The sequence below is a fragment of the Alnus glutinosa genome, chromosome 12 (genome assembly GCF_958979055.1).
Source record: "Alnus glutinosa chromosome 12, dhAlnGlut1.1, whole genome shotgun sequence".
Classification (NCBI taxonomy): domain Eukaryota; kingdom Viridiplantae; phylum Streptophyta; class Magnoliopsida; order Fagales; family Betulaceae; genus Alnus; species Alnus glutinosa.
The window spans coordinates 10,436,014-10,452,146 of NC_084897.1; the positions used below are offsets into that span (position 1 = coordinate 10,436,014).

At 37.5% G+C, this 16,133-nt stretch overlaps 1 protein-coding gene and 1 pseudogene across 1 annotated transcript; both read left to right on the plus strand.

Annotated features, from left to right (window-relative positions):
- Positions 1-4,425: 4,425 nt before the first annotated feature.
- Positions 4,426-5,035, plus strand: LOC133852549 (peroxisomal membrane protein 11-4-like; annotated as a pseudogene).
- Positions 5,036-12,590: 7,555 nt separating this feature from the next.
- LOC133851673 (probably inactive leucine-rich repeat receptor-like protein kinase At5g48380) lies at positions 12,591-15,454 on the plus strand. Its single transcript, XM_062288204.1, has 3 exons — positions 12,591-12,901; positions 13,262-14,143; positions 14,258-15,454. The coding sequence occupies exons 2-3, from the start codon at positions 13,277-13,279 to the stop codon at positions 15,275-15,277; spliced, it is 1,887 nt and encodes a 628-aa protein (XP_062144188.1). The 5' UTR covers positions 12,591-12,901; positions 13,262-13,276; the 3' UTR covers positions 15,278-15,454.
- Positions 15,455-16,133: the final 679 nt, after the last annotated feature.

Consider the following 16,133-nt stretch of genomic DNA (forward strand, 5'->3'; position numbering starts at 1 on the left):
ATTCTAATAATGGGGCATTTCAAGCTTGGCCCAAAGGATGATGAAGGCGTAACAAATTTAATCCAAGCTATTGATGGGCGTAATTTCCTTAGTAATGACATGGATTAATGACTAATTATGGCGTGAGTGGGCGTGGAATTAGGAGAAAGCAGCTGATTACTTTCTAATTTCAGACTAATTAATTGGCTAATTGACTTTCCAATTCCATACCAATTATTTGGCTAATTGACTTGCCAATTCTATATCATTTAATTAGCTAATTTATTTGCCTATTATTAGTGCTAAATTTTAGGCTCCTATGTTTTTAGTCCTTTTTTATCTATTTTCTTATTTTCGAAATACGTTAGTTTCCTTTTCCTTATAGTGGTCGTGTAGGGTTGAAGAGGTTATAAATAGCTTGCACTCATTGAAATGAAGCATCATTTAATTAAAAAAGTAAGGTTTGTTTTCTTTTATTAGTTCTTCAGAGAACTTGTGAACTTATCAAGGATTCTTCCTTGCGGCGTTCAAATTTTATACCTTCGGTTCGTGATTCAATTATAATCATTGGGTCAAGGTTTGTTACTTTGTACCTTCGGTTTATGATTCAATTATAATCGTTGGGTCGGGGTTTGTTACTTTATACCTTCGGTTTGAGTTTCATTTATAAATATTAGGTCGGGGTTTTCTATCAAAAATCTGAATTTTAGTTTTCATGGGGCAAATATTTCAATATTATTTATTGGATCTCAAAGCGTGTTGATTGAGGTTCGCATCAAAGGAGTAGCTGAAACCTTAGTCTTTTTGTAATATTTTTTTTTTTGAACACGTGGACTGTGGAGGCGCCATACATGCAGATAGGGAAAGAATTTTTTTTTGACCGAGACACACACGTTTTCATGAGGAGAAAGGCGCCAAAACTAGGGTATGTGGAGGCGTGAAAACCTAAAAGCGTTGCATTATATATTGTTTGGACAGAAGGGAGAGAAGCGGCAGTACTGCAGAATACATTTTTTTTTTCTTTTCTTTTCTTTTTCTCTTGTAAAAGGTGTATTGGGACGTGGATTAGAGGCGCAAAACACAATTCTTGAGTATTTTTTTTTTTTTGTCCCATGCAGCCATACATGTAAGCAGTGGCGGAGCCAAAATTTTGGTTCAGGGGGGCAAAATTTAAAAATAAAATTAAACAAAAATTAATTAAAAATTATGACTATAAAAAAATAAAAAATAAAAAATTATTGTTTAAAATGTATAAATGTAACTTACGATTTATTGTTCTTAATACCGAAGCACTATAACAACTGATACCGTTTTACTCCTATAACCTTTCTTTGGGAGAACCTTTGTTATTCGACACCTACTGTCCAATTGATTCTTACCCTTTAAGTCTCTTGGGGAATTGTAAATGTTGAACTTAATTTGCCTGATCATTTATAATATTTCAAGTTCTCTTAAAATAAAAATAAAAAAAAAAAAAAAACTCTTTTGTCTTTTGTTATTGGTCAGAAATCATAAAAGAATTTGGTTCAGTTGATAACAAAAAGAACATTGGCGTGAATGGGCTTTTAAAGCATCCACATCAAGCTCTCTAAAATTTTTTCTAAATTTAACTTAAACAATCTACTTTTTTGATTTTATCTCTCACTTTTGAAACACTTTCTACATCAAATTCTCTAAATATTTCTCTATTTTAATTATATATAATTTTTTATTAGTTTTAACACCAACCAATTTAACTGTATAAATTATGAACATCAAATTTTTCTACCAAAAGCAATCCCTCTACAATCATCTACGCACATAACCACAATCTCAAAATTACACTATACCACTAAACCGGCCTATTTTTTTTTTTTAAAAAAAAAAAAAAAAAAAAAAAAAAAAAAAAAAAAAAAAAACCCACCGCCAGCTGTAAAACACAAACTGCCCAGCTCCATCCAAAAGCCGCCACGTATACTGAAGATGACGCAGTGACCTTAGTCTTCACTTCAGTTTGTTTCTTCCCTTCACTTTAGTTTTAGCTTCCTTCCTCAATAACCGCATTCCTTGCCTGATGATGAGTCAACCCGTGACAAGTTCTCTCTTCCCACTCATTCTCCAAGCAACAACGCCGTCTGCGAATCCACAGAGTCCTTTGTTTCAGCAACTGTCCTCCACGGAGCTAAAAGACATCGCGCCAGACAGATATAATGCGAAAGCTTGAAGGCGCGGAGGAAAAGTGAAGACGCGCGGGAAGAGAAAAAAAATGATATTAAAGTGAATGGCGTAAGAGCAAATGGGGTTAAATTTAGATAGAGTTTCTGATGAGAGTTAGTTTGGGGAAATAATAAAGAGCTCAATGCATGGAGGTTTTTGAAAAGTTTCTCTAATATATGGTGAAAAGTTTAAAATGGAGAGTTTTATGCTAATGCTCTTAGTTACTAATTTTGATGAGGCTCACAATAATACCAAAGCCTAGTTTTAGGAACACGATTAAACACTTATGCTCCGTTTGGTTCGACGTAAAATGGTTTCTGTCGTAAAATGATTTCAGGGAAGTCATTTTTCTGGAAAATATATTTCGCCAAAAGTATTTTTCGGTGTTTGGCGCGTACGGAAAATCACAAATATTTTTAATATTTTTATTCAATCATATTAACCTATAAAAATCAATTTTTATTCAAAACATATAAATATTAATGAAAAATAATATAAAAATTACTGAAGACGAGATTCTGTCACTGACAGACAGGATTTTGGTCATTTTTACCGAATTCCGTCATTCTGTCTACTATAGCTAGAATCCAAGATAAAGGCCAGAATCCGAACAGTTTCATCGGAATCTGGGTTGGCAGGATTCCGGCAAAAGTGGCCGGATTCTGGCCAAAAATTACCGAATTCCGGCGAAAATTGCCGGAATCCGGCCAGATGGCCGGAATACGGTCACCAGAATCTGGGTTGATGGGATTCCGGCGACGATGGCTGGATTCCGGCGACATTGCCTGAATGCTGTCGGATTTCGATACCAGCAAGATTTCGGTGATAGTCAATTGCTTGAAGTGAAAGTCGACTGTGTCATTTAATAGGGGTCAAATGCGTCTGGCGTCTTCGGAAAATGATTTACGCTTTTAAAAAGCGTAAATCATTTTCCTAAATTTACTAATCATTTTTGGTCAAACAGAAATCATTTTCCGGTTGACCATTATTTTCGCCTCTACCAAACACCGAAAAATGCCGAAATCATTTTTCAGAAATCATTTTAGGCCGAAACAAACGGAGCATTAAACCCGATCAAAATCATTCCTCTGCAGAAGAGCTGGGTCCACTTACACGTATGCCGCGTTTTGGGTTATTTATGACTTTTATGTGATGTTGGCATATATAATCTAAACGAATCGTTTTAGTAAAAAATCTAAAAGACTTGAGAAGAAGTCGTTGTCGTCGTCTTCCTTCTTCTTTTAACCTAAATATCTGAAACTGTAACTGTAAATCAAGAAAAATACAAAGACTCTCGCATGACGGCGTCGTCTTCCTCTGGAAAAAATTTGCTCTTAATTTCGATGCCCCTGATGAAGTGGCTGAGGGTGGGCAAAGAAGACATCTACGGGACTTTTACCAGGGATTAAAAAAAATATTGGGGGTTGAGGGGGGGGGGGGGGGGGGGGGGGGGGTGGGGCATTTGCCCCCTCTCAACCCTCCCTCCCTCCGCCCCTGCCTATAAGGGTGTAACAGTTCATTCGCACGTCTTCTTCCTCATCGAAAAGTCACCAAGTTTACTTCTTTTATGTTTTTTATTCAAGTTTTTATGTTGAATTTAGTCATGAAAGGCTAAATCTTTAGCTGAGGTTAAAGATGAAGCCTCGCCATTGATTAGATTTCATATTTTCATGTTTCGTTCATATAATCTAAATATATGTTCATTTCAATTCAATTAAAGGATTAACACTCTTTTAATTGATTGTTTCGATTAATATATGTGTAAATGTTGGATATTCAATGTGTTTCATCCAACGGACACATTGAATCTTTTGATTTAATTTGGATATTCATTGTGATTTGTTAATCAAACGGATACATTAGATGGTTTTGAATGAAATTGGATATTCATTATGATTTGTAGAAAGGATGGATTCATTGAATCTTTCAATAGGTAATTTTATGAAGATTAGAACATGCATAGGATTTATTGGAATTCGCATGTATTAACAAACATGAGAATATGTGCTTTGATTTGGCGAGGTGGATTCTGAAAAACCTTAGTGCTTTTTATCTATTATTTTTAATTCAATTTTAATTTAGTTTATTATTCTGCATGATAAAAATCCCAAAATTCGAAACTAGGTTGAGATAGATTTAGTTTAAATAGAAAATAATTTTCACAACACAATTCCCTGTGGATTCGACCTCACACTTGCACACACTATATTTTCGTGCGCTTGCGAGTAATTTAAAACTCACAACACCTTCCAATATACTTCCAAGCTTGTCCACAGGCAGACCGAAGCCACCCATTCGGATATCGCTAGAAAAGCCAAGCAATGGGAAGTTGCTCAGGGCTCAGCCGGAAGGCTTTTAGGAGTTGCCGGTTTCTCACTGGCTTCAATGCTCTAAGAAGAAGACTTGGCTCAACCTTCCTAGCAATTCTGGCTAACGCAGTCGAAATGGTGTATTTCTTTTTCGATCATTTTTTTGGCTGTCAAGAATTGGAATCTTGGACGCGAAGTTGGCAGGAAAGATGAGCTTCATATCAACATTTGGTGAGTCTTTTGGCTATATTTTCTTTATTATATCTGATTTCATTGTCATTAGAGAGGGAGTAGAGGCAGAGAAAAAGCTTGGCAGTGCTTCAGAAGGAGAATCAGAGGATGCAAAACAGAGCATCAAAAAGATCAAAGCTGATAGAGTGATGAGGCTGATGGCAGTGGCAGCTAATGTTGCTGACTTGATTATTGATGTGGCGGATATCGAACCCAACCCATTCTACAACCATGCTGTAACTCTTGGGATCAACAAATTGGTCTCTGCATGAGCTGATTTGTACAAAAATTGGCCCTCAAAGAAGTTTCCAGGACCGTGAATCAGATGTTAGGGAACGCCTTTTGCTAGAACCGCACGGACTATGTCGACATCCTCGGTGGTCGACATTGTGTTAGGGTTTGGCCTTGGGGTGGCTGAACCACCCCCAAGGGCCATGAGAGTGGTTCCTAAAACCGGCCTTGGAGCTACCCCCTTGGCCAAAATGAGAGTGGCAAGCCGGGCCCATTGGCCAAAATAGGAGGCCCGACCACCCCACATTTTTTATTATTTTTTTAATTTAATTTTTATTATGTTTTAATTGAAAAATGACACGTGGCAAGAGTATTATAGGCATATTTTAACAAAATAGGCATTTTTGAAACTTTTTGGTAGTTTGAGGGGCCAGAGTCCAAGCGTTGGCAGTTCGTGGGGCTACTTGCAAAATGGCTGGCAGTTTAGGGGGCTAAACTGTAATTTTTTCTATTATTTATTTATTTATTTTTATCAGGTTACGCAATGTTTGGCCCGCTTTCTAATTGACTCATGTATCGAGTGTTAAGCCAATGACTCCCAAACCAAATGGCTTTAGGGCACTAGTTGTAAAACACCCTTGCAGGCTTACTAACTCGAGTCAAAAAGGCTATGAAGCTAAACATAGCCATATTATCAATTAATCCAAATTTCTCACCACGTGAACACACAATGCTTAATGAGACAAGATGTTCAGTTACTCAGTAAAAAAATTTAATTCTCTTTTTTCTATTTTTTTTTTTTTTAATATCATGCCAAGTCATTTATCCAACAAGTCACCCACTTCATTTCAAGATATTGAAAACAGACACAATTTGTTTCGCATGTCATACCCCACAAACTGTGTGCTAATGTGCTTGTGGCAGATTCAAAGTGCAACATGTGAAATCTCATGTGCCAAAGGTAAGTACCAAGACTTAGATTTCCTAATGAAACGATCATGTGTTCAAAATTTTAAGCTCGCTAATGAAATGCAAATCGCAATTAAAGTTGAATCCAAATCTTAGAAATAACATGATCAGGCATTCACAATATGTACAACAGGACAACAAAATATTTTTTCCTACCCCTAAACGTAAACAATACATTATCCCAATGTATAGATAGAGATACAATACTGGGTGAAAAGGAAAAGGTGGGGCTAGAGTACTCCCCCAAACTTCGATGCAAGAACATCTGCCCTGAAAAACAAAGCACTACTCCAGACATAAAAAAAAAAAAAAATGCTTTATAAAAACAGCAGGAGAAGTATCAGTAAGAGAACAAAGTAAAAATAAAAAATAAAAAAAGACAGGAATGTAATGGGCTGCCTCCCATAAGCGCTAAGTTTAACGTCTTCAACTAGACCCTTCAAAACTGACATCCTATGGGTTGATCAATAAATGTGAGTGAAAAACAACCCTTAGTCAGAATGCCCGGAAGTGAGTTTTTGACAAATGCTTGCAATATTTATAGGAAGAAATGCTCATTCTTAGACGGCAATGGCTGGGTGCTATGGAAGATGTTGAGTGTAACAACCCACCCCAAACGACACGATATTGTTCGCTTTTGGCTCCCCCAAACCAGACTTCCCAGGAGGTCACCCATCCCGGTACTACTCTCGCAGAAGCACTCTTAACTGCGGATTTCTAATATGTTCATGGCCATCATGGCTTTAAAACACATTGTGTCAAGAAAGGTGGGAATATACATATAAGTACATACCCTTCCCAGGCGATGTGGGATGTCACAATCACCCCCACTTGGGAGTCAGCGTCCCCATTGGCGACCATTATGGGATTCCCCCACTCTTGGCATCCCAACGAGTGTCCGTTGGTGACCCTCATGGGCTTGTACAAGCTTCATCCATCTCAAGCTGGGAAATGGTTCTGATACCATTTATAACTACTCACCCCAAACGACACAATATTATTTGCTTTTGGCTCCCCTAAACCAGACTTCCCAGGATGTCACCATCCCGGTATTACTCTCGCAGAAGCACACTTAATTTCAGAGTTTTGATAGGTTCATGACCATCACGGCTTTAAAACACGTTGTGTCAAAAAGGGTGCGAATATACATATGAGTACATACCCATTCCCATACGATGTGGGATGTCACATTGAGCTTTCTCCCACATTCTCAATAGGCTCATTGGGATGGTGAGGAAAAAGAGCACTAGGCTCATATTCCTTCTCAAGAGGAACTGGGAATGGAATTGAATTTTTCGGGAGTTCAAAAATCAGAACCAGCTCATCCTTCATTTCCTCCATCTCGTTGTCAATTATCCTCTACTCCTTAGTGAGATGTCGGCCTAGATTAGTTCATAATGATAATTGCTTGAAGCATCTTCATCAATCATGTAATATGGAGAATTGTCTTCAGATTGACTCCAAAGCTCATCTTCCTCTGTTTGATTAAGTGCATGAACTAGCCGCTCCACTTGGAATTCTAGCTTGGCTATGGATTAAGAGTGGGAATGCAGCAATTAAGTGGCTGGCTCAAGTTTGCCAAGGGCTGCCAACACTGTATCTTCAAAGCCAACACTATATGGAGATGATTGACATTGCTGGTGGGGAGGATGGATGTCGCATGGTGGATAGAACGCTAGATTGTAGAATTGCGGATATGCTTGATTGTGCAGTTCATGACATTGTGGGGCTGAATTACCCGTGGCTTGATCTTGCCAAGAGAAATTAGGATGGTTTCTCCATCCCGGGTCATAATAATCAGAGTAAGGATTATTCGCCGGTCTAGAGAAAGCCACATACTCTAAATCAAAGTGATCAAACCCAAAGTGAGTTTGATAACCTTCATATGGGTCCATAGATATGGTTCAAGGGCAAGGTCACAAAGATAGAAGTGATAAAGAACAACAACCAATCATAACTATGTAAAACAAATAAATATATATAGAAAATAAAATAAAATAAAAAATCCAAAAAGTTCAAGTGTATAGCTCTTTGCAATGCAATAGCTTAAGTACTACTGATTTGGGAAGGTGCGCTCACGCTCTTCTATGTAGCAGTATTGGTATTGCGCTTAAGCCCAACTAGAATGCACTCAAGCCCAATCTGACAGTGTTGAACCTAAAACAGGAAAACTAGAACATAAATTTAAAAATCAAATATATACAATTTCCTAAACTACGAATCAAATTAGATTTAATCCAAAAAACTTAACTACGTAACAGTCCTCGACAACAGTGCGAAAAATTGATGTGGTCATGAGCGTATTAATAATAAATTAAACCACTCGCAATAGAACAAATCTTTGTAGGATAGGATCTATGTGAGGTTTGTGTCATGTAATGCATTCAAGATTAATTGTAATATAACTCAGAGAAGGAATTGATTGTTTTTGTATCAATTATCACTAATATACGCAAAAGTAAATGAGAATGTAGTAAGGAGAAAGATAGAGTATTGATTTCACCATTAACATTATAATAATAGTAAATTGCAATTATCAAGGGAATAACATAAACATGAGTATTAGGACCGGGGGATTCATATGTCTAAATATCCTTTTTCCTTTCTTCCCCGGTGTTTATTTTTGAAAGCAAATTTCGAGTATGAAATAAAGATTCACACAAGAAACCGTTGCGCTAACAAACAAGCAACGAATTGAGCTTTAGAAAGCTGTTTCTTGTTGGACCTCATAATAATGGTAAATTGCAATTATCAAGGGAATAACATGAACATGAGTATTAGGACTTATGAGTATGTGTTAAGCACTCAACGATGTCATAAAGAAAGTACTTGTATTAAAAAATAAGAATAATCCATCTTTGGTTGGAATGGATTGCCCACCTAGCCACTAAGATGCGGAATGATCCATTCTTCCCTCAATATAAATTACGATCATTCGTGGTGGTGACCACGACCGTTCCTAGGGGAAAATCGCAAACGGTCCCAGTTTAGTAAACTCAAAAATTCAAAAGATCCCAATTCCTAATAAAGACATAATTATCCTTGATAATTATTTGGGACACTACACTTGTTGGTGGTCCGGGGGTGGCTCTGTTTTAGTTTGGGGGTGGCTTGAGGGTGGTCTAAGGGTGGCTCAGTGATGGTCCTAGGTGGTTCAATGGTGGTCCAGGGATGGCTTGGTGATGGTCTAGGATGGCTTGGCAGTGGTTTGGGGTTGTCTCGGTGATGATCCAGGGTGGCTCAATGGTGGTCTGGGGGTGGCTCAGTATTGGTCTAGGGTGGCTCAGCGATGATCCGGGGGTGGCTTGGCAATGGTCCAGGGTGGCTAGATGGTGGTTCGAGGGTTGCTCGATGATGGTCCGGGGCTTGCTCGGTGGTAGTCCGGGGGTGGCTTTGTGATGGTCCGGGATGGCTTGGTGAAGGTCTAGGGTGGCTCGGCTGTGGTCCAGGGGTGGCTCGAAGGTGATTCAAGGGTGGCTCGGTAGTGGTCTGGGAGTGACTCAGTGATGGTCCAGGGTGGCTCGATGGTGGTTCGGGGGTGACTCGGTGGTGGTTTGGCGATGGTCCAGTGGTAGCCCAAGTGATGGCTCCATGATGGTCCGGGGTGGTTTGGTAGTGACCTAGTGATGGCCTGGGTCTGTCTTGGCAGTGGTCAAACGATGGTTATGCATTTTGAGTAGGAGAAACTCAAACTCGAAAAAATGATTTACGGAATCTAAAAATGTAAATCATTTTCCGAAAGTAAAGAAGCTTTTTTAGTCAAACTGAAAATATTTTCGATTTGACTATTATTTTCGATTGCACCAAACGCCGAAAAATACGAAAAACAATTTCTAAAAAATATTTTACGTCCAAACTAACTGAGCATAAGAAGAAAGACAACTCATGCCTAAGGTATCAAAATACAACATAAGAACTCCCATAGTAGCCACCTGCATTCATCCACAACCAAAGTGTCGAGCTCAACATCCAAGGAGGTAATACCTATCACATACCCTTCACACTCCATTCAATAAGAAAAATGCTTCAACTCTCTTATCACCAAAATATGACTTGAATCTACTAAATGTACATTAAAACAATTTTGAAGCGTATGCAAGCATTTTGGTACATAACTTATGAGGAGAAGAAAAACACTTTAGTATTATTACAAGATGACTTCCATTAAAAAAATCAAATAAAATAAAGTGAAATGAATAATATAATCAACGAGATATTATTTGTTAAAAATCTAATTAAAGCATCTAAACTTGCAAGGAGATGCTGGCCTAGTGCAAGAAAACCATAGCTTACTAAGGAACAAAGTTTTCTAAAATTTATGTTCTTCTAACTCAATCTATTAAATTGACATATGTTCTTAGAACACTTAATTCTCACATGCATATTAAAAAATCCATGTGAGAGACACATACTCTAACGACATATGTCAATTTATATTAGAAATATATATATAAGAATTACATGCTCTATAAGTATAGATATTGAGTTGGAGGAAATTCAATTTAATTTATATGTGTATATATTGATAAGTCTTGAATTATTCGATTCAAGACTCCTTAATTTGCATTTGTTATACTTAGTTTGTATTGTATATATAACGTTTTGTTGTAGTTTTGTAGTATGTCTTATTTTCAGGTCTTAGTTGAAAGCTAATTCAAAACATTTGAATTAGACCTGAATATACACCAAGGGCAATTTAGTCATTTTTAGAGTTCAAGGTTGATCCTGAAAAGATAAAAATCAGCCAAGGCAGTTTGATCGATCGACTTTTAGTCGAACCAACTTCGATCAGTCGAGATGCGATCGATCGATTCTTAGAGTATCACAAAATCGATCAATCGACATTATATTTGATCAATCGACTTCGGGTCTTCCAGAAGGTCCTGATATTTCCAAATCTTTGTGCGATCCAAATCAAAATTTAATTTCTATGGACAGAAATGGACGCCGACCTCCTACGTTTGTGCGGCTAGAATTGATTTTTGATGACATTTTGTAAATCCAATTCTCTTTAAATAAGAGGGTTAGGGTTTAGGTTTAATTTATGCATCGTTTGGGGGTTTCAGATTTTCTCTGGTGTATCACTTAGTTTCTTTATATTTTAATTTCCTTTGATGCACGTTTTTTGGGCCAAAATCCAGAGAGCTTGTTCCTTTACACTTCTTCCTTAAATTTCAAGTTCTAGCTTAGGTTTTGTTCTTCCTTTCTTTTCTTTTGTAGTCCGAATTTTATAACCTCAATATAGTTGTTGTTCTTCAATTTTCTAGCTTGTTCTTTACTGTTTTCATTAATTTCCATGCTTAGATTAGATTCAATTATGTCTAGCTAAAACCGTTCTAAGAGTTTTGATCAAAATCTTTTCCAAAAACCATAGAGTGTTCTTATGTTTTTAAGTTTTTTTTGATATGTTTGATGATTGTGTAAGACTAGAATATTGCAAAACTCATGCTAAAAGGTTTTGTCTTCAAGATTCCAATCCATTTGTTCATGAAAAAGAGTTATGCTTATCTATGAGTTTTCTTGATTTCTCGAATAAAACTAATGTTCTTGAAAGAGAACGATGTCTTTTGCAATGGTTTTATTTGACATGATATGTGTTTACTTATTAGAGTTACCTTATAGGATATGCCAGGGAGCACTAGTCATTTCACACCTTTGGTTGTGTAAAACGTCTTTCCATTGTAGTTTAATTTTTACATGGAATAGATCGGTGTGAAACTAAGATATTTTATCATTGTGGCCTAATCAGGGTGTTCATGTATTGTGTATGCTTATTAGGATGTTTTATAGAGTAGTAAGCTAGGGCTCATCAATCCCCCACACCTTTGGTAGTATAATTGCTTTTTTATTGTAATTTAAATCTTTACGTGGTAAGTGTTTGATGTGAAACTAGATGCTTTATCATTACATCTTAACGAAAGTGTTTTCATGTCGAGATAGTCGTAATGGTTAACGCCCATTATGCGCTCATATCATGCATGTTAGGAAGATCCATATAGACTTTAAGTATTCCATTAGTTTAGGATTTGATAAGTTCATTATCCTAAGTTTTCCTTTAAGTTTGTTTCATTTTCTTGTTTTTATCATTTACTTGTTGTAGCTTCAATTCTACAACCTTTACTTTTTTTTTTTCTTTTTTTTTTTAATTATTATTATTTTATTATTATTATTATTTAAGTTAAGTTAAATACGTTCCTTCAAATATCTTGTTACACAAAACAACTCCCCAATCTCTATGGTTCGATAACTCTTATTATAGTACAATTTATTTGTATTATTGTAAGTGATAAAACTATAAATTTAAAATTCACGTAGTCGAATTGACTACTATATATATATTTTTTGGTTTGCATAGGCATGGATGTGTGAACAAGGAAGTAGGATAAATAAGACTGAAAATTGTAATAAATGTAAACCAACAATAAAAGCACTTTGTATTTTTTTTTTTGAACGGTAAAAATCAGCATCTCATTAGAAGAATCAAAACAACATAACACTTGGTCCCAAACAAGGAATCTAGGGACACAAACGTTCACTAAGAATAAAAGCACTTTGTTGAATTCACATTATCAGATGGTATAAACAAACATTTTCTTCTCCAATTGGGGGACGACTGACGAATGGCCAACCCATTTGATACGCAAGAAAGTCCTGGCTTTCCAGTCAAAACAGTCAAATCCCATTCATTGTCACTAGTAAACAAGGCACGCACGGTCTTCTCCCCACTTAAAGGTTTGGCTCTGAATTTCCAATTCGAAAGACTCTTCCTTTTTCCCATTTGGACTTTTGCGTCTCTGAGTTGTTGAAAAGTTAGAAAGACCAACACAAAACGAAGTCTTCGTGACAATAACACCCTACTGATGTTTCGTAGCTGATTCTTGGGTTCCTATGCTGCAGAGAGGGTCTTCTACGTTTTCTTCTTTTCCCTGTTAATTTTTTCCCTTCTTCTTATAGATGATAGTTCCCATACGAAATACTGAGTTCAGGTATGTCTGAAACCATTTTCTCTTCTGGGTATGTCCCAAATCTTCTTTAGTCAATTGGGTTTCAAATTTTCTTGGGTCTTCAAGGATTTAAGGTTAGTGTCTGTAACGTCCTCGTATCAAATTTAGGGCTGCTACTGTTGTTGTTTCTTGTAACTTATCTTGTATGATTGTTTTTCCTTAAATAAATTTCTCGAGTTGGGGTAGTATTATAGCTTGAATTGGGTTTTTTTTTTTTTTTTTTTTTTTTTTTTTTTTTTGTGATAATGAAAATCGAAGTCTTTTTCTTGGTTTGTGTACTATTTTGGAGCTAAATTCTTTGTAAAATTCTTAATTGGGTTTTGAGTGTTATTTTATTCCAAGGACTCCTCGGTGAATATGATGTTGAATGCCAAAGATGTCGTTGTTCTTGCCCCCACTCTGATCTTGTTTGTGGTGATGGTGTTGCTTAGTAGTAGTTCAAGTTTTGCCACTTTGAGTGATATTCACTGCTTGAAAACCATCAAAGACTCTATTGAAGACCCTTACAACTACTTGAACTCCTCCTGGAATTTTAACAACAGTACTGAGGGATTCATTTGCAAGTTCACTGGTGTGGATTGTTGGCACCCCGATGAGAACAAAGTTCTAAATATCCGCCTTTCGGACATGGGTCTCAAAGGCAAGTTTCCTCGTGGCATCGAGAATTGTTCAAGCTTGACAGGCTTAGATCTTTCTAATAACAAGCTATCAGGACCCATCCCTAATGATATATCAAAGAAACTCACGTTTGTGACATCCCTTGATCTCTCATCCAACAGTTTTTCAGGTGAGATACCAGTGAGTCTTGCAAATTGTACTTACTTAAACGTGCTTAAACTCGACCACAACCAGTTAACCGGTGCGATCCCGCTGCAACTCGGCCAGCTAAATCGGATCAAGACTTTTAGTGTGTCCAACAATCTCTTGTCAGGGCCAGTCCCTGTGTTCAGTTCCAGTTCTAATTCTAGTTCTGTTGCAACGACTGAGAGCTATGTGAATAATCTAGGACTCTGTGGGGGACCCTTGAGAGCCTGCCAAGGTACCCCAAAGAAATCTCATGTTGGAATCATTGCCGCAGCAGCAGTTGGTGGGATAACTTTTACAGCTATTATTGTGGGTATTGTTCTCTACTACTTGTCGCGTGGAGTAGTTATAAAGAAGAAGGAAGATGACCCCGAAGGTAACCAATGGGCAAAGAGTATAAAAGGAACGAAAGGCATCAAGGTAAGTTTTGTTTTTGATATCTCCATTTCTTGTATCCATAATATGTTGATGGATTTCGGTTGAAGAAGCTCCAAATTAATGACTGACAAACAAGTTTCAATGTTGTTTATACAGGTTTCAATGTTTGAGAAGTCAGTTTCTAAAATGAGATTGAATGATCTCTTGAAGGCAACTGATAACTTTAGCAAAAGCAGTATCATTGGAACAGGAAGGACCGGAACAATGTATAAAGCGTTGCTTCCTGATGGTTGCCCCCTTATGGTTAAGAGGCTACAAGACTCGCAGCGTTCAGAGAAAGAATTTGTGTCTGAGATGAATACGCTGGGGAGCGTGAAACACCGTAACTTGGTTCCCTTGATGGGATTCTGCATGGCAAAGAAGGAGAGAATTCTGGTGTACAAATACATGGAAAATGGGAGACTCTATGATCAACTACATAGTACGGAAGAACCTGAGGCTAGGAGCATGGACTGGCCCTTGAGGCTCAAAATCGGGATTGAAGCAGCCAGAGGTTTGGCATGGCTTCATCATAACTGCAACCCACGGATTATTCATCGTAACATAAGCTCCAAGTGCATACTTTTGGATAAGGACTTGGAGCCCAAGTTATCTGATTTCGGCCTTGCCAGGCTTATGAATCCAGTCGACACCCATTTGAGTACTTTTGTCAATGGAGAGTTTGGGGATTTGGGTTATGTTGCTCCTGAGTATCCACGGACATTGGTAGCCACTCCGAAAGGGGATGTTTATAGCTTTGGAGTTGTTCTTTTGGAGTTGATAACGGGTGAGAAACCAACCCGTGTGGCTAATGCTCCTGAAAGCTTCAAGGGAAGTTTAGTAGAGTGGATCACAGATCTTTCAAGTCATTCCCTTCAAAAGACTGCCATTGATAAATGTTTGCTCGGAAAGGGTTTTGATAATGAGCTTACGCAGTTTCTTAAAGTTGCTTGTAATTGTGTGTTGCCAACTGCTAAGGAGAGACCTACTATGTTTGAAGTGTACCAGCTTCTTAGAGCTGTTGGGGAGAGGTACCACTTCACAGCTGATGACGAAATCTTGATGCCATCTGATTCCAGTGAAATTAATTTTCCGGATGAACTTATTGTTGCTCAAGAAACAACGCAGGTTCACTGATAGACGGAGTTTCTTTTTAAGTGAGATATTCTAGTTTTTTTTTTTTTTTTGAAATAGAGATATTCTAGTTTGATCTTATATGAAAGAAAGGTACACCTGTTCTAGATGTAATGGCTTCTTGACATAATATATTAGCATTTATGCAAGATATATACAATATGTAACATTTCTAGCGTCTGTTGGGCCACCGCCAATTGTGTGTATATATATATTCTACTTGGTTGTGATTTTTTAAGATAGTTTTATCTCATTTCATTGGAGACCAAAAGTATATTGTTTAGACAGTGTGGGTCTTTTTTTTTTTTCCCTTGCGCGGGGGGGGGGGGGCGGGGGGGGGGGGTTGGGGTGGTGGGGTGGTGGGGTGTTCAGTGGTGTATTGAAGATCAGCAAATTGATTGTCTCAGAAAACAGGCTCAATGGCTCCCAATGGCTCCAAGAGTTTCTGGGGTTTAATATACTACTGCGTTTGTGTGGTTTATTCATTTTGGTTGTTTAACAATTTCTTGGCAGTACCTTTCCCTTCTGTCTCCGAGGAGAATTCACTTGTACTTCGCCGCAAACTTGATACCTGTAACCCCTTGGAATAATGTCCTACTATGCTCTTGATTTTGTTGACTTTGCACGATCCAAACAAACTGGCATTAAGCAGCAGGTGCAATGAGTATAGACAAACATGCAAACAATGATTCCTTAAAGATCAACATCATCTGCAAAATTCTTCTTAGGAAGGAAGTACTTCAAACCTTGATCCTATTATGACGAGTGAACAAATCTATTTAGTAACGAAGTTTAGCTCACACTATGCACATGGATCCCATATTGCAGCTTCCCACAGTCCTATTCGGTCAAAACCATC